At 45.7% G+C, this 16,932-nt stretch overlaps 2 protein-coding genes across 2 annotated transcripts in view; one reads left to right on the forward strand and one right to left on the reverse strand.

Annotated features, from left to right (window-relative positions):
• The window catches only part of PP2D1 (protein phosphatase 2C like domain containing 1), a 13,424-nt gene extending 7,264 nt beyond the window's left edge, over positions 1 to 6,160 (reverse strand). Inside the window, 1 exon segment of the mRNA XM_059838600.1 lies at positions 6,104 to 6,160. Within this exon segment, the coding sequence (XP_059694583.1) occupies positions 6,104 to 6,160 (57 nt within the window).
• Positions 6,161 to 8,206: 2,046 nt separating this feature from the next.
• Positions 8,207 to 16,932, forward strand: part of KAT2B (lysine acetyltransferase 2B) — a 40,616-nt gene continuing 31,890 nt past the window's right edge. Inside the window, exon 1 of the mRNA XM_059846114.1 lies at positions 8,207 to 8,443. Within this exon, the coding sequence (XP_059702097.1) occupies positions 8,222 to 8,443 (222 nt within the window). The 5' untranslated portion in view covers positions 8,207 to 8,221. The remainder of the gene's footprint in view (positions 8,444 to 16,932) is intronic.

Here is a 16,932-nt window from a genome sequence, read left to right on the forward strand (position 1 = left end):
TGTTTTATAAGGATTTCTGCAGTTTGTGTTTCAATGTGTGTCTCTTTTCTGTCATGGCAGTTAGATAAAATTTCGTTAAATTCAAAGCCCAGACCTCCTCCAGCTCAAATTAGTCCTAATACATCTTAATTAATCAAGTGCCTCTGATCAGCTGGGGTAGATCAATTACAACATATCTTCTGCAAAGGGTGATATTAAGCAGAGCCACTTAAAAACCCCTTTGACAGATAGCTTATCCTTTCAGAGGTGGCTTGCAGCTGGCTACAACTCTCAATCTGCTGTAGGACCAGTTTATAGGAAAGTCTGTCTCTCTACAAGAGGTGAACATCAGACTCCTCTGAAAATGCTGCACCACTCCAACAGGGAAAGGTAAGGAGGTACATGGGTAAAGCTGCTTGTGCAGATCTCTTTTCCTTTATTCTGCATAATTTGAATTTGAGACTGAGTGATGGCACAAGACTTTTCAGTGTTTTCATTACAATGACACATTCAGGCCTGAAAAAAATTAGGACTAATGTATACAAAACACTTGGTAAGCTATTTTTTGTCAGTCTTTTAAATATTAACTCATTTTAAATTTAGGGTATATAAAAGCCCTTGGAGACAGTAAATTGATAACTTTCAGCAAAATTTAGTTTGATCTCAGCAAACTGAATTCTTAACACTCACATATATTTTATATGGGTTTGTATCTCCATAAGTGGCTGTAAGTGCTAATAAATCACATTTTCAAAGCACCAAAACAGTCCCAGTTAATTACAATGTGTAAATAACCAGGATAATATACATAATAATTCATGTAGCAAGATAGGCTGTAACTCTTTAGTTGCAATAACTTTGCTTATAATTATTAAAAGGGCAGCCCTGATATTAATTTTTTATGCTATGCATAAATTGGTTATGTTAATAGCTAAAAGACTTGTAAAACTATATAAAAAAGAAACATTTGCTTTGCTGATCTCTTATGAAGTAAAAAGATTAGTCTGTATGTCCTTCTCTCCTTGCATTTCTATTATCAGGAACAAACACAGACTGGGAGGTTTTTTTGCTGTCAGGTTAAAGGATAACAGTGAGATACTGATAGCACAATACACCAAGCTAAAGCACTGCCAGTCTCACAGTGAAAGATAAAATTCAGCTTTCTAGCTCACTGCAGTTTCCCTGTGCCTATTTAGGGAGCCAAAACCCAACACAGTTTAATGTTCTGAGATGAAAATAGAAGCAGATAAAAAGAAATTAGATACAGAAGAATGGGGAGTGAACCACAGTTTGAGATTATGTGTGTTTTCAAGGGCAAAAAAATTGTATTTACTGTGTGTGTCATAACAAAGAGCCTCCTGGTCAGTGCTTAGTCTGCCATACCCTGGCCTGTCTAAAAGGGACAAAATGAGACCCATATGGCAGTTGATACCATTTTCTCAGTAAATCTCATATTTCTGGAAAACCTCTCTAGCTATGACGCTTGGAGCTGCTTGCTGTTAATAAGGTAAGGCAAGATTATTTTCTGTTTCTGCACTTAGGCACTACAATCATAATTTTTTAATTACCAAAGATGGAAGATGTTCCTGAGCTTTGAGGATGGAGGATCTGAGTTGTATCTGAGCAGACAAGTCCCATATGCAGTTATCTCCCTTTGACATGTGTTGTTCCTATCTCCACCCAGAGTGTTTCTTCCTCACTTCCCTTTGACACAGTCAGAACTTAGCTTGCACAATCTCCAGGCCTGAACTCCTTCCTCCCCTAGATTTGGGGGTTTTATTATTTGCTACATACTTATGGTCTTAGAAAATGGTGACTGTTATTGATGCTGAAACCAGTGCTGGAAAGATGCCTGCCTGCCTCTGGGTGATGGGACAAGGCAGAGAAGGACTGTGGGATGTACAATGGAGGTCATGGTCTCCCTGAGTTTCTCATCAAAATATTATCAACTAGTACCTATAAACAAATTCTTGCTGAATGAGCACTAGCTTCCTTGCCTGTCTTTTCCTGCTTCCCTGATGTACTTATTTACTTATTGCTCATGTCTCAGGTTGTGCTTCCCTCTCAGCCCTCTTCTTCCCCATGTGCCTGTGACACCAGGACATGGCTTCATTGCCTCCACACCTTCAGCACAGTTTCTGCAGCAGCACCTCCCCTGGAAAACTGTGAATGCATCACACTCACTTACAGCAACCATGACAGACTCTCAGCATGGCTAGGGCTCTCCCTGAGCTGCAGGGTGCCTGATGCCACCAGCATGTGTCAGCAGCCACCCTGGGTGGGCAGTGAGGCATTGGCATTGGTCTGGTGCAGTGTGGCTGTGCTGTGCAGCTCATGCCCTGCTGCACAGCTGGAACCAGCCTCTGCTGGGTGGGCGCTGCCTTAGCAGGTCCCAGGTTCATGTGGTCATCTTTGGCCAAAGCAGCAAAAAGCAAATATCTCATGTGAAAACCCTTAAAAGCCTTCCCTAAACTCATATAAGACCTCTGAAAAAGTCTTCACCTGAGAAAACAAACCGATTTGCCAACCCAGGAGCCATGCCCTATCCCTTCCATTATTTTTTTATCAGAGCTGCTCCTCTCATTCTCTAAAACCATCCACAGAGGGAATGGTGCAGAAGGAGCAAGACATCTTCTCCCAAGTGAGTCAACTGAAGTGTGCATACATAGCCTGCTTACTGCATCCCCAGAAGCAGTGATGTAGCTTCAAGAAAGTCTAGTTATGATAGGTGTGGGAAGAGATAAAGACAAACTTGGTGAGTCACAGGAGAATGCCAGGGGCAGAGCCTGCGTTCAGGACTTGGAATCCTGTACTCCCACCTGTAAACCTGATAATAGGTAAGAAAGAAGGAAGTGATTGATAATTAAAATAATTATGGAATAAATTAAGATAATTAGTCTCCTTATTTATCTCCTAAAGTGTTGTCCAAAACTGGAATCCCTGCATTCCAGGCCCTCTGGTTTTGTGCCACCCTATAAAATAAGAGTCCCCACCATTAGGTCTTCTTGGGCAAGAGTTATAATTTGTGACACTGTCCACTTGTGCAGAGCTGCAGCTCCTTAGCTGGGAGGAAGCATCAAAATGGGAAATAGGAGTAGTGCAATGATGACAAACCAGCTCTTTCTACACTCCAGATATTTTGCAGCTCTTTCTCATAGATGAGTCAGTCTCAGTGAGGCAGAAGTAGCACTTTGCTATCCCCCAAGGGCCGGTGTGGGACAGAGAGGCCATGAAACGAGTGAGGATGGTGAGCCTGCCAGCCTTGGCACAGGAGGTGAGGAATGTGAGGTTTGGGGATCCACAAAGAAAGCTGTGGCAGAAGCTAGAAGATGGGTGGTGATAATGTAACTGTGCCTTCTGCAGTCCCAGTGACATCCTGCCTCCCTCACCCCACAGATCCCCATCAGGGCTTGGTGCAGTACTCCTGGGGTTGCTCTGCATTTTTCAGCTCTACACAGCATGATTACAGTTGGTCCAAATGGAAGTTTTTAACCTGTCTAGTTTCTGCTTCTTGGCCAAGTGGTTAGCAGTGGTGCCTGTGGTTGTATCTCTAGTTCCTGGAAAATCTAGGATTTCCAGGATATGTGGAAGGGTCATGACTGGGTTTGCACAACCAGATGTGCTTAGGCCACTGTAACTTCATCTTACAGAACTAAAATCTATGTCAGTGTTGTATCAAGGGCGCTGGCTGGCACCTGGAGAAAGGAGGCCCTTTCTCTCCCATCCCTGCCAGCAGCACCTATGGCATTCTCCCAGGGGTAATTCAGGCTTCCAGCACCAAAGTACCTGCCCTACATGGTACAAGCAGTCAAAATGCACCAAGTGGAGTCCCAGAGGTTTGCAGGGACCTCTGCCACGAATTAAGGAATAGAAAGAACAGAAAAATACATTAGAGAAAGGAATAAACAAAAGAATTGTGGGGAGTCAAAGAGAAGGTAAGGGAAAAGTAGGTATTACATCCCATGTTTGCAAGAAGAGATCCAGAGCTCTCACTACGGCAATATAATACAGTGTAAGCCTATGCAGTGGCTGCTGATGGCTAAATAACTTCAACAAACATCTTCTGGACTTCACACACACAGCTCAAATTGTGCAAAGGCAGGAGTGACTCCAGCCTTTAGTTTTCTCACTTGGTTTGGGTTAAATCAAAGTCTGACTGCAGTCAAGAAGAGCATCCTCTAGGGAAGAAGCATATAAAAACTGCTAAATAGTCCATTACTAACAAGAAATTTGTGTGACTGGAGCAGCCATGGGCATTGCAATTATATTTTCTCCATTTATTTTTCTGCATTTTTTCCTTTAGAAACTGGATAATTGGGGTGTGAGGTTTCCTACCAGAGCAAAAACCTGATGGGAAGGTCTGTGTTGTTAGAGTCAAATGTAAGCACCATGCGAAGCTGACGAGATGCTAGAGGCGGCCTAATGAGGAAAACTTTTGTATTGTTAATACTTCCAGTGATTCATAAATTATTGATAGCACTCCTGAATGCCTGGTGGCCAGGAGGGAGGCCACTTCACCCACAAGGAATGCACTAATGAAAGGACACAATAGGATTTCATACTCAGAGAAGTTCCCAGGAAGAGCAAGAGCTAGATTTTTCCTATTGGAATTGAATGGCAAGAAAAAAAACAGGTGGGAGCGCTGGAAGAAAATCTCTCTTGAACAAAAGGAGGGAGACAAGGCTGGGTTGGGCCTGCTGGATCTGACTGGGCTGTGAGACAGGGATGAGGGTTAGGGGTAGACTCCCAGAGCTCAGCTGCGGGCTGGGTGGTCCCTGTCAGAGCAGTAGCATTCAGCATTAGGCTGCTATTAACTGAGTCATTCTTTAATTTATGGGAGTAAGATAGGCCCCAAAAGCCCTAAATGACAACTTGGTAATAACCAGGAGTCCAACACGCCCTGAACTGTATTTTGATTTCTCTTTCGTGACTCAAGAATGCAGCTGTCTCCTTTGCCTCCTTGGAATAATAGTAACACACAGGCTCTTGCATTTAAGCCTGTCAGGTGTTCACAGTGAATTCATGCAGGAGCAACAAATGTGAAATGCATGTCTGATCTGCTGGGAGCATGGGCTCTGAGCAGGGATCTCCTCTGGGCTATCAGCAGCCTGAGTGAGACCTGAAACCCACATGAGCTGGCACTTGTGTCTCACCTGGCCCCTGGCTTCCCTAATTTGATGTGGATGAGTAGCATTCCTGAAGTCACCTGGCTGCTCACCTGAGCTTGTGAGCTGAGCAGCACAGGCAAGATCATCTACTTCCACCTGTGCTTCCTCAACTTGGGTTTCAGAGTCAGCTCAACTTGTGCAAACCCACTGACATGCCCCAAAGGACAGAAACTGAAAAATGTGGTGAGGGTTTTTCAGACAATACTGTGAGTTTGAATCTAATTGAATATATTCATGTTTAATGATGAAAACCAAGCAACAGAGAGGTTACGTGGTGCTCAGATTTATGCATGCCTTATAATTAGAAAATTAGTATGTACTGCACTTCTGAATTCAGCCAACAGAAGAAACCAGCTTGGATATATGCAACAATGACATATATCCACTCGTAGGTCAAAGCAGAGGGGCTTTGGTTTTGTTTGTCTTTTCCCTCCTTAGTCTTGATAAAATTTTTAATGTAATATTTTACTTTTTTCTAGAGCACTTTAAGACAAGGTAAAGCTTTTTTTCTTTTTGTTTTTAACAACATATTTGCACAAAGTTAGAATGTGAGCAATGATCAGGCTTAATGTTAAAAAAAAAAAAAAAGAGGAAGATTACCTGTTCACAGTTAGAGTGGTTTCTTTCTACGCAGCTTCTAGCAGGCAGCAGTTCTGCAAGTGTAGTGAAATTAATGTTTATAAATGTTACTATAGCAACTGTATCTGTAGCCACAAGCTGGTGGACTTACATTTCTGGTTATCTGGCGAGCATCAAGGTATAATGGAAAAAAAGAGACATGGTATTGTAAGGCAGCCATGCTCTTGAGGATTCAAGAAGGAACCGCAGTAAAATTATTTGCTTCCTGACAACTTTCATCTTTGATTTTACTTTAATGGAAGTAATAAGTTTTCAGGCTTTTAAGGTTCCTAAAGAATAAGGTTGTTCACCTAGGCTGTGATCCTGTGAGCATTCACCTGTGCAGCTTCAGACATAAATGCCCACCGAGTGGCCTCGATGGCCTCGATGCACATCGTTGGAGTTATTCATCTGCCTGAAAGCAGTAAATGTATTTTCAGTATCAAAACTGTAATTCATTACATGCAAGTGTGCAAACTTAATGCTGGGTTAAATATCATTATGTACCTGATTAAAGGACAACCTGGTGATTTGGGGAAAAAAAAGAAAAAAGGAAAAACATACAAAGGCATGTAAAGGTACATCAACTCCCAGGAAAACTGGGAGCCTATGTTCAGGCGGGGATATTAAGAGGTCCATTGCAGCCAGCGTGTTGTTCCAGATGTGCTCTTTGCTTGTAACATTTGCTCTGCCGAGGAGGAGTCGTGGGAAAGCTGAAAGCGAAACTAAGCAAGAACAGTTTCATTTTCAAGTCCGAAAGAAGAAACCTAACCGGCATAAAGAAAATGCAAGAAAGAGCTTCTTAGGGGCTGCTAACATACAGCTGCTATTTGCCATTTTAAAACGTGATTCGGACACTTACCACAAAAATTTAAAAATAAAAGACTAAGATAATTCTCTCCTAAATTCCAGAGAAACTGGATTTTCGTATCACGTTTAATTTCCTATTAATCTTGAGGCTGCTATCGCCAAGGGCAGCGGCTCCTCCACCTTAACCAGTCCGTCTTAAAGCGCCGGGGATGGCAGCAGCCATCTTACGGGTCGCTGTCACAGCTGCTGGGAAGCCCGAAGCCAGCCCCGGCTCCGCCGCCGGCTCCCCGGGGTACCCCGGCTCCGGCGAGCCCGCGGCGGAGGCCGGGGAGCAGGTCTGACCCCCACCCCCATCGATTTTAAATCCCCTGTCGATTTTAAAACCTCAGCAAAATAAAAATATAAATAAGTAAATAGAGAAAAACAACACATCTTGTTTCATTAAATACTTCATTTTATTCCATTCTGGTTTCCTGTCATTTCGTGAATATGTCAACTCGCTGTATGACACCATGCTTGTAAATATCCCCAGGAGCTGCCAAGGGAAGAAGGACGCCTCAGGGTTTTGTCATCCACCCTTCCCCCCAAATGTTACTTCGCACAAACCCAGAGTTATTTTTGCTTTCCTCATGCAAGGTGCCAAGGCCCTGTGCCTGCAAAGCCCTCTCTCTGCGCTGGGACTTCCCTCCAAACTCACACTGCTTTTTTGATAGTTTAGCTTCACACATCAAAGAACCGTAAATCCCACGCAAACGCCCAGCCTCAATCCCAACCCTTTAAACCGCGGTGCCGTAGTACGGAATTGCCATTTGTGGTTTCTCACGGCTCAACCACGGTTTTACATTGGTGCAACGGGGCAGAACCGCCTAACACCCGGTGCGCTTGCTGCTGTGCACGGAGTGCGCTCTTTGGAGCGGGGCCATTTCCTTAATTTAAGTTTCAATTAAAGGGTATTCCCTTTAAGGTATAAACTGACCTGCTCTCAACACTTGTTTCTGGACACAACAAAAAAACTAACCCACAGAACCATGACACGAAAAACTGAGCAGAGAGCTTTTAATTAGCCCGTATTTCAAACTGACCCGTACTTTTACATTCAATTAGAAATCATCTGGGGAAGAAGACTGAGCCCTTCAAAGGTGGCCGCAGAGTACACAATGTGGGAAGGCAATGGTTAAGCCAAACAAAGTAGCGGCGCTCCGAGGGGCCACGGCGGTTGCGGCAGCACCGCGGGCTCACCGGGGTTCGGGACCGTGCGACACAGCCAGCGATGCCGCCTCTTTTTAGGGCAACTTTCCGCGCAGCCTCCCGGAGGGCCGGGATGGCTCCATAGCGGCTCCGCACGCAGCGGGTGCCGCCGCCGCCGCCCTTCCCGCGGGGGCGCCGCCCGCCCCGCGCAGCCCCCGCGCAGGGAGGGAGGCGGGCGGCGGGCGCGCCCTTGCGGTGCGCAGCGGCGGGAGGCGGGTGCCGGCCCCCCACCCCCGCCGGAGGGGCAGGAGCCGCCCGCGGAGCGGCGGGTCCCTCCTCCCGCCCCCCCCGGGGAGCAGCCGGCGGCGGCGGAGCGGTGAAGGGGAGGGTCTAAGGCCGGGCGCACCGCGCCGCGCCGGCTGGCCGGACGGACGGGCGGCTGCCGCCGCGCCGCGGGCATGGCGGAGCCTGGCGGCGGCGGGGCCGGGGCGGCGGGCGGCGGCGGGCCGCAGCAGGGCTCCCCGGCCGCCGCGGGGGTGGCCGCCGGGGGGCCGGTCCGCAGCGCCGCCGAGAACCCCGGGGGCGCCGGTTCGGCGCGCACCGCGGGGAAGAAGGCGCAGTTGCGCGCCGCGCCGCGGGCCAAGAAGCTGGAGAAGCTGGGCGTCTACTCCGCCTGCAAGGTACCCGGCCGGGCGGCCGCGGGAGCCCCCCCGCCCACGGAGGGTGGGGATTGACGGGAGGGGAGGGGAGGGAGGAAAGGAGGGAGGCGGTGGGGAAGGGCCGTGCCCTGCCGGGCTCGGGGGCGGCCCGGCTGCCGCCCGGGGCTGCCCGAGGAAGTGGTCGCTACGGCGGTGCCGGTGGATCCTGCTCCCCCCGGAGCGTTCCGGCCGGTGGCCGCAAAAATTAAACCTGCGCGCAGCGAATACGGGTCCGCGCGGGTAGCGCCGCCTCCCTCCCTCCCGGGGAGCTGCCCGTCCCGGCGCCGCCGCTCCCGCTGCCCGGCGCTCCGTCAGTCCCTCCGCGGGAGGCGGCGGCGGGCGGGGCGGCTCCTGGTGCCGGCGGTGAGCGCTGGGTTAGCAGCGCTGCTGCAGCGCTCTCCGCGTAAACATCCCGGGCGGGGAGCGGGGCACCTCTCTGCTCTGCCCGGAGGTCGCGGCCCCGGCCCCGGGCGGGGGCTGCTCCAGCCCGACCCTGGCCGCCGTCTCGCAGCGCGGAGCTGTTGACACCGCTGAAGACGCTGCTCCGAGCTGGAGCTGCCACCGTCGCCAGCAGCTCTGGCAGAGGGGCGAAGGGGCGCGGCCTCCACGCTTGGGACAGTTGTGTCCCCGGCGGTCACGCAGCGCCGGGCCGGTGTCCGGTATGTGGTGCCCGAGCGGACGGCGGGGTCCCCTGTCCACCTGTACCCTGCCCCAGCGGGGCTCTCTGCTCCGTGTCTGCCCTGCGCTCGCATTCAGGAGTGCTGCTCCTGGTTTCTAATCACAAGCACTTTCTGTCCACCTGCGATTTTCTTCTTGGTGGGAGAAGCAAGACTCGCCTGTTTATTATAGAGCGAGGGAGCTGGGTCAGAGCTGTCGGTCCCGCCTTTAGAGCTCTGACCGTGTGCATTGTCGCCTGCGCTCAGAGCACGGGCCGCTGGCTGCGCTGCTGCTGTCAAGGCAATTTGTGGATGCACAGCGGGGCTGACATATTTGGATTGGCAGTGCTGATGTCAGATCCTCTAGTAATGCTTTCAGCTTTGAGAGTAGCTGTTTGTGAAAAAAGTGCATCTTCTTCTCTCTGTTCTCCAACTTTGGCAGATGTTAAGTGAAAGGCCAAGCTAACAAACGAGATGAAGCATCATTGCACCATGGCTCCGTAGTCCTGGCTGGTGGTGCCAGGAGATTTAGCTGTATGCTGAGGGCATGCTGCAATGCTGCCATGGGAGGGCAAATTACGGAAGCCACTCATAGCAATGCCTTAGCTGTTCCCACATGTGCAGGCACCTACACTTCAGCTTTGCTGCATGCATGGGACAGTGTGAGATTACACAGATGCCAATAAGGTTAAAGAGCAGCTGCTGTACTTGAGCTTTGCAGCACTAACTGTGGCCAGAGCGATATGGTTTGAAGCTTTCCTAGTGATAATTCCCTTTTGCACCTCCATATTTTAATGTTACCAAGACTTGCTAGTAAATGAAGCTGGTTGTGAAGTGAGTAAATTTTTCGTGGGCTGTTAGGTGTGTGTGTGTGTGTGTGTGTTTGAATTGCTTTTTTCTTCCCTGGTTGGTGCTTTTTTTTTTTCCTCTCTGATGCACCTCCAGGCTATGTTTTTGTGGGTGAAAGCCTTCTCCTGTAGTGCTCGGCCCCTAAAGTTGCTGTACTGTAGAGAAGCCTTGTCTCCTCTGAAACCCTTTGCTTTTTGGGGGCTACCAGTCTCTCTCTTGCAGGTGTTTTGTGGTAAGGGAGGTGAGCACACTGTGGCCTGCTGTCAGCTCCTCTTTCTCTCTTGCAGACTCTGGTGACAGGGTACAGAGCAGGAACAGCTCCTGTTGTCAGTGCTCTGCTGGATATCCTTGCTGGCTCTCATATGTGACAAGTCTTGGATGCATGTCCCATTGGTACTGCAGTGATGAATGGAGCAGGACCTTGGTCGAGGGGTCTTCCTCCTGCCGGGATGTAGGCACAGTTCCAGCACTAAGCACTGCACTGTGTTCCGATTAAAGTTGCTGTTTGGCTTCTCTACAGTGGCAGGCAGCTTGCTTTCAGATCTCGTAACAAAAACAAGCGGACTGGAAGTTCCTTGCAAGCTTCTCCTGTGGGATAAGGTGGGAAGGATAGTGCAGGGTGGAAGAACGTTTAATTTTTTTTCCTGAGCACCTGGCAGGTGCTCCGGAAGAACATTTTTTGGCTTGTAACATTAGTGATTTGCTGGAAACTGTAGCCTGGAGAAGCTGGTTTGCCAACTGTAGCAGTGCAGAATGTAACTTTAAACTTTTTCTTACTTTGTGTTGCAACTTCTCTTTCATTGATTTTGCATTTGTGCGTGTGAGTACAAAAGAGTGAGAGGAGGCAAACACTCGCACCTTCTCCAAAGGGGACATCTGTTCTCATTCAAGTAGTGACTGTACGTGGATCTTATGTAAATCTACATGGAGCTGTGCAAGTTGGAGTGCTAAAATATGTAACGGCATCCTTAAAGCCAATCACCTTCTCCCACGGGAGTTTCATTGCAAAATTCAGTGTGCAGAATTTATTAGGAGCTCAGCCTCAGAGATGTTTGGACTAACAGCCTGTCAGCTAGGGATAAAGTCAGAACACAAGAAGGTGGAGAGGTCAGTGACCGTGCAGAGGGTGAGTCTCACTGCTGAGAGCAGAAATGCTGAGCAGAGGAGAGTAAAAGGCACTGCTCTGGGGCAGGGTGCTTGGTCCCCAAGAAGGACCTCCTGGTCGTTCTTTACAACCCATCCCTTTTCATCATGGGAAACATGGACAAAGACTGCTGGTAAATACATATTTGGTGTACACGTATCCTGAGCAGAATGAGCCTGAAGTTTAGGGAGCTGAGACTAGGCAAATGTGGAGTTTGGGTTTTTTCCTGATAAAAGAACTGGACAGGAGAGTTGTAGCTGTTGAGCTGCTCCACTTGACTTGCTCCTCTGTGAGAAAAGTCTGGGTGGGAGGCATAGAACAGGCTCTTCTCAGTAAAAACCTTCTTAAAAGCCCAAGTCTGAAGGAGGAGGGTGGCATTCTGAACAAGATATATGAGAGGAGTTGGTGCAGTTTTCTTGACTTTTGGAGGTACACAGTAGTGCTGTGTGCTGTGAGGGGTTTTGTATTTGGCACTTGCTGTGTCTGTGTGTGCATGAATGGCTGCATACATCGTTTTGGTTTTGTCCACTGTGAAATTGAGCATTAGGCATGTGAGCTTGCAGCATTTGATATAAAAGCAGCACTGTGTGACTTACACACATAAATATATTTAATGAAGATGTAGGAGGAAGGCTCCTCTGCATTTTTTTCCCCTATTGGTTTACAACATGTGAAAATACAACTCTCTCTCCCGTCTCACTGGGAGCTTTTTTTAATAAATAAGTGAAATATGTACTATTTTAGTACACAAAGTTTTCTGTAAACTCGTTTATTTTTCATTATACATATCTTACAGTAATGCCTGGGTGTTTACAGATATAATTAGAACCCAGTAGCTTAAAGCACATGCACAAAGAATAATGCCTTCTTGAAGAAAAGCTTTTTGCTTTAGCTAACCAAAGAAGACACAGTGAGAAGGGTTGTGATGAGATGACTTGGCCAAGGCCCTGCAGCAGGTGAGCAACAGGCAGATGTAGAAGTAAAATCCCAGCCCCAGGCTCCAGACCAGCTTCCAGATCCTTTCTGGAAGGACTTCTTCCCACTTCTCATTCTAGAGTGACCTCTAGTTTTCCCACACATTTTAAAAAAAAAAAAAAAAAAAAAAAAAAAAAAAAAAAAAAGAGTTCATAAGGTAAACTTGTACCACCTTTTCCATAAGAAAATATTTTATTTCCTGATTTTTATAAGGCAGATTAAGATGAGGCCAATTTGGCCATGTTACTGCTGGGCTCTGTATAGTGAGAGTACAGCTCCTTGAAGCTCAACTTGAAATGTATTGTTGAATGTATTGTTTTCTGCAGAAGTGTATAGGAGACAAAGAAGTCATCTAAAGATTTCTTATCACTTTCATTGTGTAGTGAATCTGTTTTATAATGTCTTACAGCCCAAATTATAGCATCTTCCTTTAAATAGGAAATCTATCATTAACTTTACAAGGTAGGAACTGTTTGCTTATTATTAATAAAAGCTTTATATGGTAGCCTACTTCTCTTCTGTAAGTGAAACTGGAAAGTACAGGGAATAAAATAATTGGATCAATCAATAAATGAAGAACATGCCCTTTAAGCTGCCCATTAAACTGCTTATTTTGTATTGTTAAAGTTAAATGGGTCAGCTAATTTCCTGATACATATGAGTGGCTCTTTGAGTAGAGTCCAGCTGTCTGGTTCTTTGGTACTGGATATATGAGTAGGAAAAATATATTATTTAAATTCATCAATGTATTTATTGTAATTTATGTGATACTCTTTCATAAAGTTATCACTTTGAGCTTGCTGCCAGCAGGAAAAAGCTTATAAGGTATTTTACACGGCTTTTGTGCTGGGAGGAAGAAGATGTTTTCTAGAGTAATTGTACTTGCTGGAAATAGAGAAGATCTGTAATGTTCTGTGTATAATCTGCTGAGCCTGTTTTGCATCTCAATCACCAAATAGCATAACCTGTATGATTTTTAGCTGGAATGAAAAATCCTGCACAACAGCTATTTGAAACTCAGATTTAGAACTGTTGGGGTCTTTCGCCTTATAATTAAGTTAGCTTGAAGTTTGCACATTCACTATCCAAAAGGGGGAGGGATATTTTAGTCAATAGGTTATTGTAACACTCCTAATTTATTCTTATTTGCAGAGCTGAAACTCACCTAAAAGGGGCTGAGATATGTGCAATATTGTAACTTTCAGGCCTTCCTTTTTAAATATATTGTATTGGCAATTTGTGTTAAAATGTGCTGTATTTTTTCACGGTCCATATTTGACCTATCAGTGAATACCTATTCAGTATTCTAAAGGGAACCATCACTTTATTTTTCCTAGAGTTATAGTTTTCACTGGACAGTTTGACTTCTCCCATTGTAACACTCCACCAAACATGGAAGGAGTTAAAAAGAAAATTGAAATTGTGTCATGCAGTGCAAAATGTACATAATTTCTGCAATGGGGTAGGTTGTTTTTTTTTTGCTTGTTTTGTGGTTGGCTTTTTTGTTTGTTTGTTTGCAGGGAGGGGGGAAGGCAATAGCATGTAGTTCTTGTGTTTTATTTTATTGCACTCCTCTAATTTTATTTAAAAATGCCAAATAAGGTGTGATGTTCATGATCTCTGGGCCTGTGAAAATGATGGTCATCATTTTTCAGGCCTCATTAGGGCAGAAGTCCCCATCGTTCCACAGGGGATTTATCAAAGCTCTGCAGATGTCCCAGAAAACAGGGCTTCAAGGAGGGAATGTGCTGCTTCAAATACTTTTCCTTTCTTCCCTCAAAACTGTTTTGATCTTACATTAAGTTTTTGCAGAGGTGAAGTCATACTTTATTTTCTAATGAAAAGCAGATGAGTGACAGTAAAAAAAAAAAAAGGAAGAAAAGAAAAAGCTGAAGATAGTAAAAGAAAGGATTGAATGAGCAAAATGCTGTGGAACGTTTAAAACAGCTCAGCAAGTTAAGCCACTGAGGAATGCACATTGCATATTCACTGCAAAATACTTGCACTGTCAACATCTACAATAAAAGCTAAGTTTTAAAGAGGACCTTTTTATATTCTGTTTTGCCTTGGTTAACAGAACATTAGTGCTGATTCTGGTGTTTTATTGAGATTAACCAAGAAAACCCCACCCTAGTGGTTGGCTGGTTCAGGTCTCTAGAATAATTCGAACAATACCAATTAACAGTTGTTGCAAAAAGATCTGGAGAGGAAATACCAAAAAGAGCAGAAAAAAATTTGTCACTGAGCATGCTGGTTTTGTTCTTCTGTGGGTGGGTTGATATTTATTTTTGTCAGTTTAACTGAGCTGTTATCACGATTCGTACATCTGTTTGCATCTTTGCTGTTAATTATGGTGTGACACTAAAGTTTGCATAGTTACTCACTGTTTATAGTTTTTTGGCTTGATAGTAAACATTGTTTGGTGAGCTTCTGTGACATACTGCTTCCACTCAGAGAAAAAAAAATCTCAAAAAAGCTTGGGCCTATTTTTAGGAGGGAGTTCTGGATATGCTTCATTGTGACATGATTTAAGGCAATAAATAGTAAGCATGGTGATATGTCAGTAATTTACAGTGTTGAACATTTGTCCAGACAGCTGCATGGGAAGGGTCAAATCTTACTTCCCTAAAATAATATTCAGTCTTTTTTTGTTTGACAACTCCTTCACAATTGTCTTTTGCATTTTCTTTGTCAATAATCTCATTTTCAGACTTTCTCTTTTTTTGTTGACAGTTTCTGTAGCCTCATGTTAAATGCAAAAAATTTCATGGCAACGTTGCTTTTCTCACAAAACAAACGTGTATAGTTTATTTGGCATTGGTTTTGCATTGGGAAGCTAATTGAAAACAAGGGGTTTTGTGTCATCTCCCAGATGTCCAGAGTCCTTGCACTGGGCAGTCTGTGCTTCACAGGTATCCCTCAATCTGTGATCTCTCAAGCCCATTTAGCTTGGAGGGCCTGTAGGGCTGGATGAAAACACAACTGGCTCAATGCCTGTGAAACTGCAAGAGACGGCTTCTGCCATCAAATTACACTTCAGTTCTCTGCCTATCACATTACTCACAGAAAACACGATAGGAGAAGAACATAAACTTCACCATAAATCTTTTCAGATTGCATTTTATGAGACTTAGAAAAAAAATTTGTTTTCATCTTCCTCTCATGTCATCCTGAAGCCTCACTGATTTCACTTTATAAATGCATGGGCTGGCAGGTGGTCTGCACCCACTCAGTGAGTTTGGAGAGCCGGGAGGTTCAGGCTGTGCAGGTTGTCCCTTTTTCAAGGGAAATAGGCGGAGATGGTTTTGCTGGGCACCTGCAGGTGGATCTCTGAGTCACCCTGGTGTCTGCACAAAATGCTGCTCACAGCCCTTGGTGCCTGCCAGACCGCCCCGGGCCAGGCAGAGGCCATGGCACCCAGGGCCAGGAGCCCAGCTGGATAAATGCTCAAGCCTCAGAGATGGTAAAAACATCATGTGTTGCTCAGCAAACTGCAGTTTTCTTGGTTCTCAGGTTACTGAATATTGAAATGAGTTTAAAAGAACAATATACCAGCCATTTACAAAGCTGTCAGTGTTAGGAGCTGTCAAGCTGTGATCCTTTCTGCTTCTCCTGGGTTCTTCTTCCTTAGGTAGGATGGGATTTGGAAACTTAAAAGGAAAATGAAATAGGTTCCTGAAATATATCACACAAAATGCATGCAGAATCAGTTTTGAAAAATGATACATTAGTGCAGCATATATTACCATCACAATTTTTCCTACTAAGATTGTTTCAGCCATAAATATTATGCAGCAATTGGCACACTTTCCTCACTGAGGTCTCGGCAGTGCAGTTTCATGAGTATCTTTTTACAACTCACTGCACAGATATGTCTGAAGAGTAGAAAAGCAGTCTTTCTTTCCAATTAGATCTTCAAATAGGAGTATGAATGATGTTAGAATAACCAAGATCTTTTGGGTGTGCAGAAGAAAATCCCCTCCTGTGAAGCTTCTCTTTGGATAACTGGAATCGGTACTTTGATCTTCTGAATGATTTGAGACACGATTACCAAAGTCACAACCTCTCCCTTCGTGGTCTTCCCTTTTAGCTGCATTCTCTTGGTGGTTGTTTCACATTCAGTGAGCGTAAGTAAACTTCCTGGGAAAGCAGCAGGTTGCAGTGGAAGTGCCACTGTCTTTGGCATCTGTTGCTTTTGCGGCCAAGCGTTCCTTGCCTTAAACACCTTTTCCAATAGTGCATTTATTGCTTGGTTATTTCAGCATTAGTTAGCCCTGCCTGGGCTGACATGGGCTTGGTTTCAGCTGTGTGATTCCTTGGTGCCGGTGTTGCTGACAAGGCAGTGACAAACGCGCTGCCTGTTGGATAACCTGTTTATGTTTAAATAATTAAATCCGTCTCGGTGGCAGTGATAAAAACTAGAGCAAGCTCCCGATACTAAGTGATTTCAGCTTTTATTATAAGAAAAAGAAAGGCCTAAAGCAAGGGGGCCCGCGGGCAAGCAGGAGCCCTCCCGTCGAGGATGCGGCAGCGCCGGTGCTGGGTCGGTCTTCTTTTCAGTAACGACGTAGCGATGTCCCTATGTCCCAGATGGAGCAGCACACGTTCACTGGGTCAGAACCCCCTTTTTATCCCTTTTTTTTTGTCCCTTTGGATTAGTTTCTTTTTGGATCCTTCATTGGCATGAAGGTTTAAGGCGCTGGATCGACCCATTACAGTTCTGTCCAGGCTGGATCGTTTTGCTTGGGGGTGGTGCACTTTACTTCGGTGTATTTCGGTACGTTGAGTACGGTACTTCTTAAAACCACCCCTTTTAAACCCTTTTACAGTATAATAACCGAACTAAC

The sequence above is a fragment of the Haemorhous mexicanus genome, chromosome 1 (assembly GCF_027477595.1).
Source record: "Haemorhous mexicanus isolate bHaeMex1 chromosome 1, bHaeMex1.pri, whole genome shotgun sequence".
NCBI classification, from domain to species: Eukaryota; Metazoa; Chordata; class Aves; order Passeriformes; family Fringillidae; genus Haemorhous; species Haemorhous mexicanus.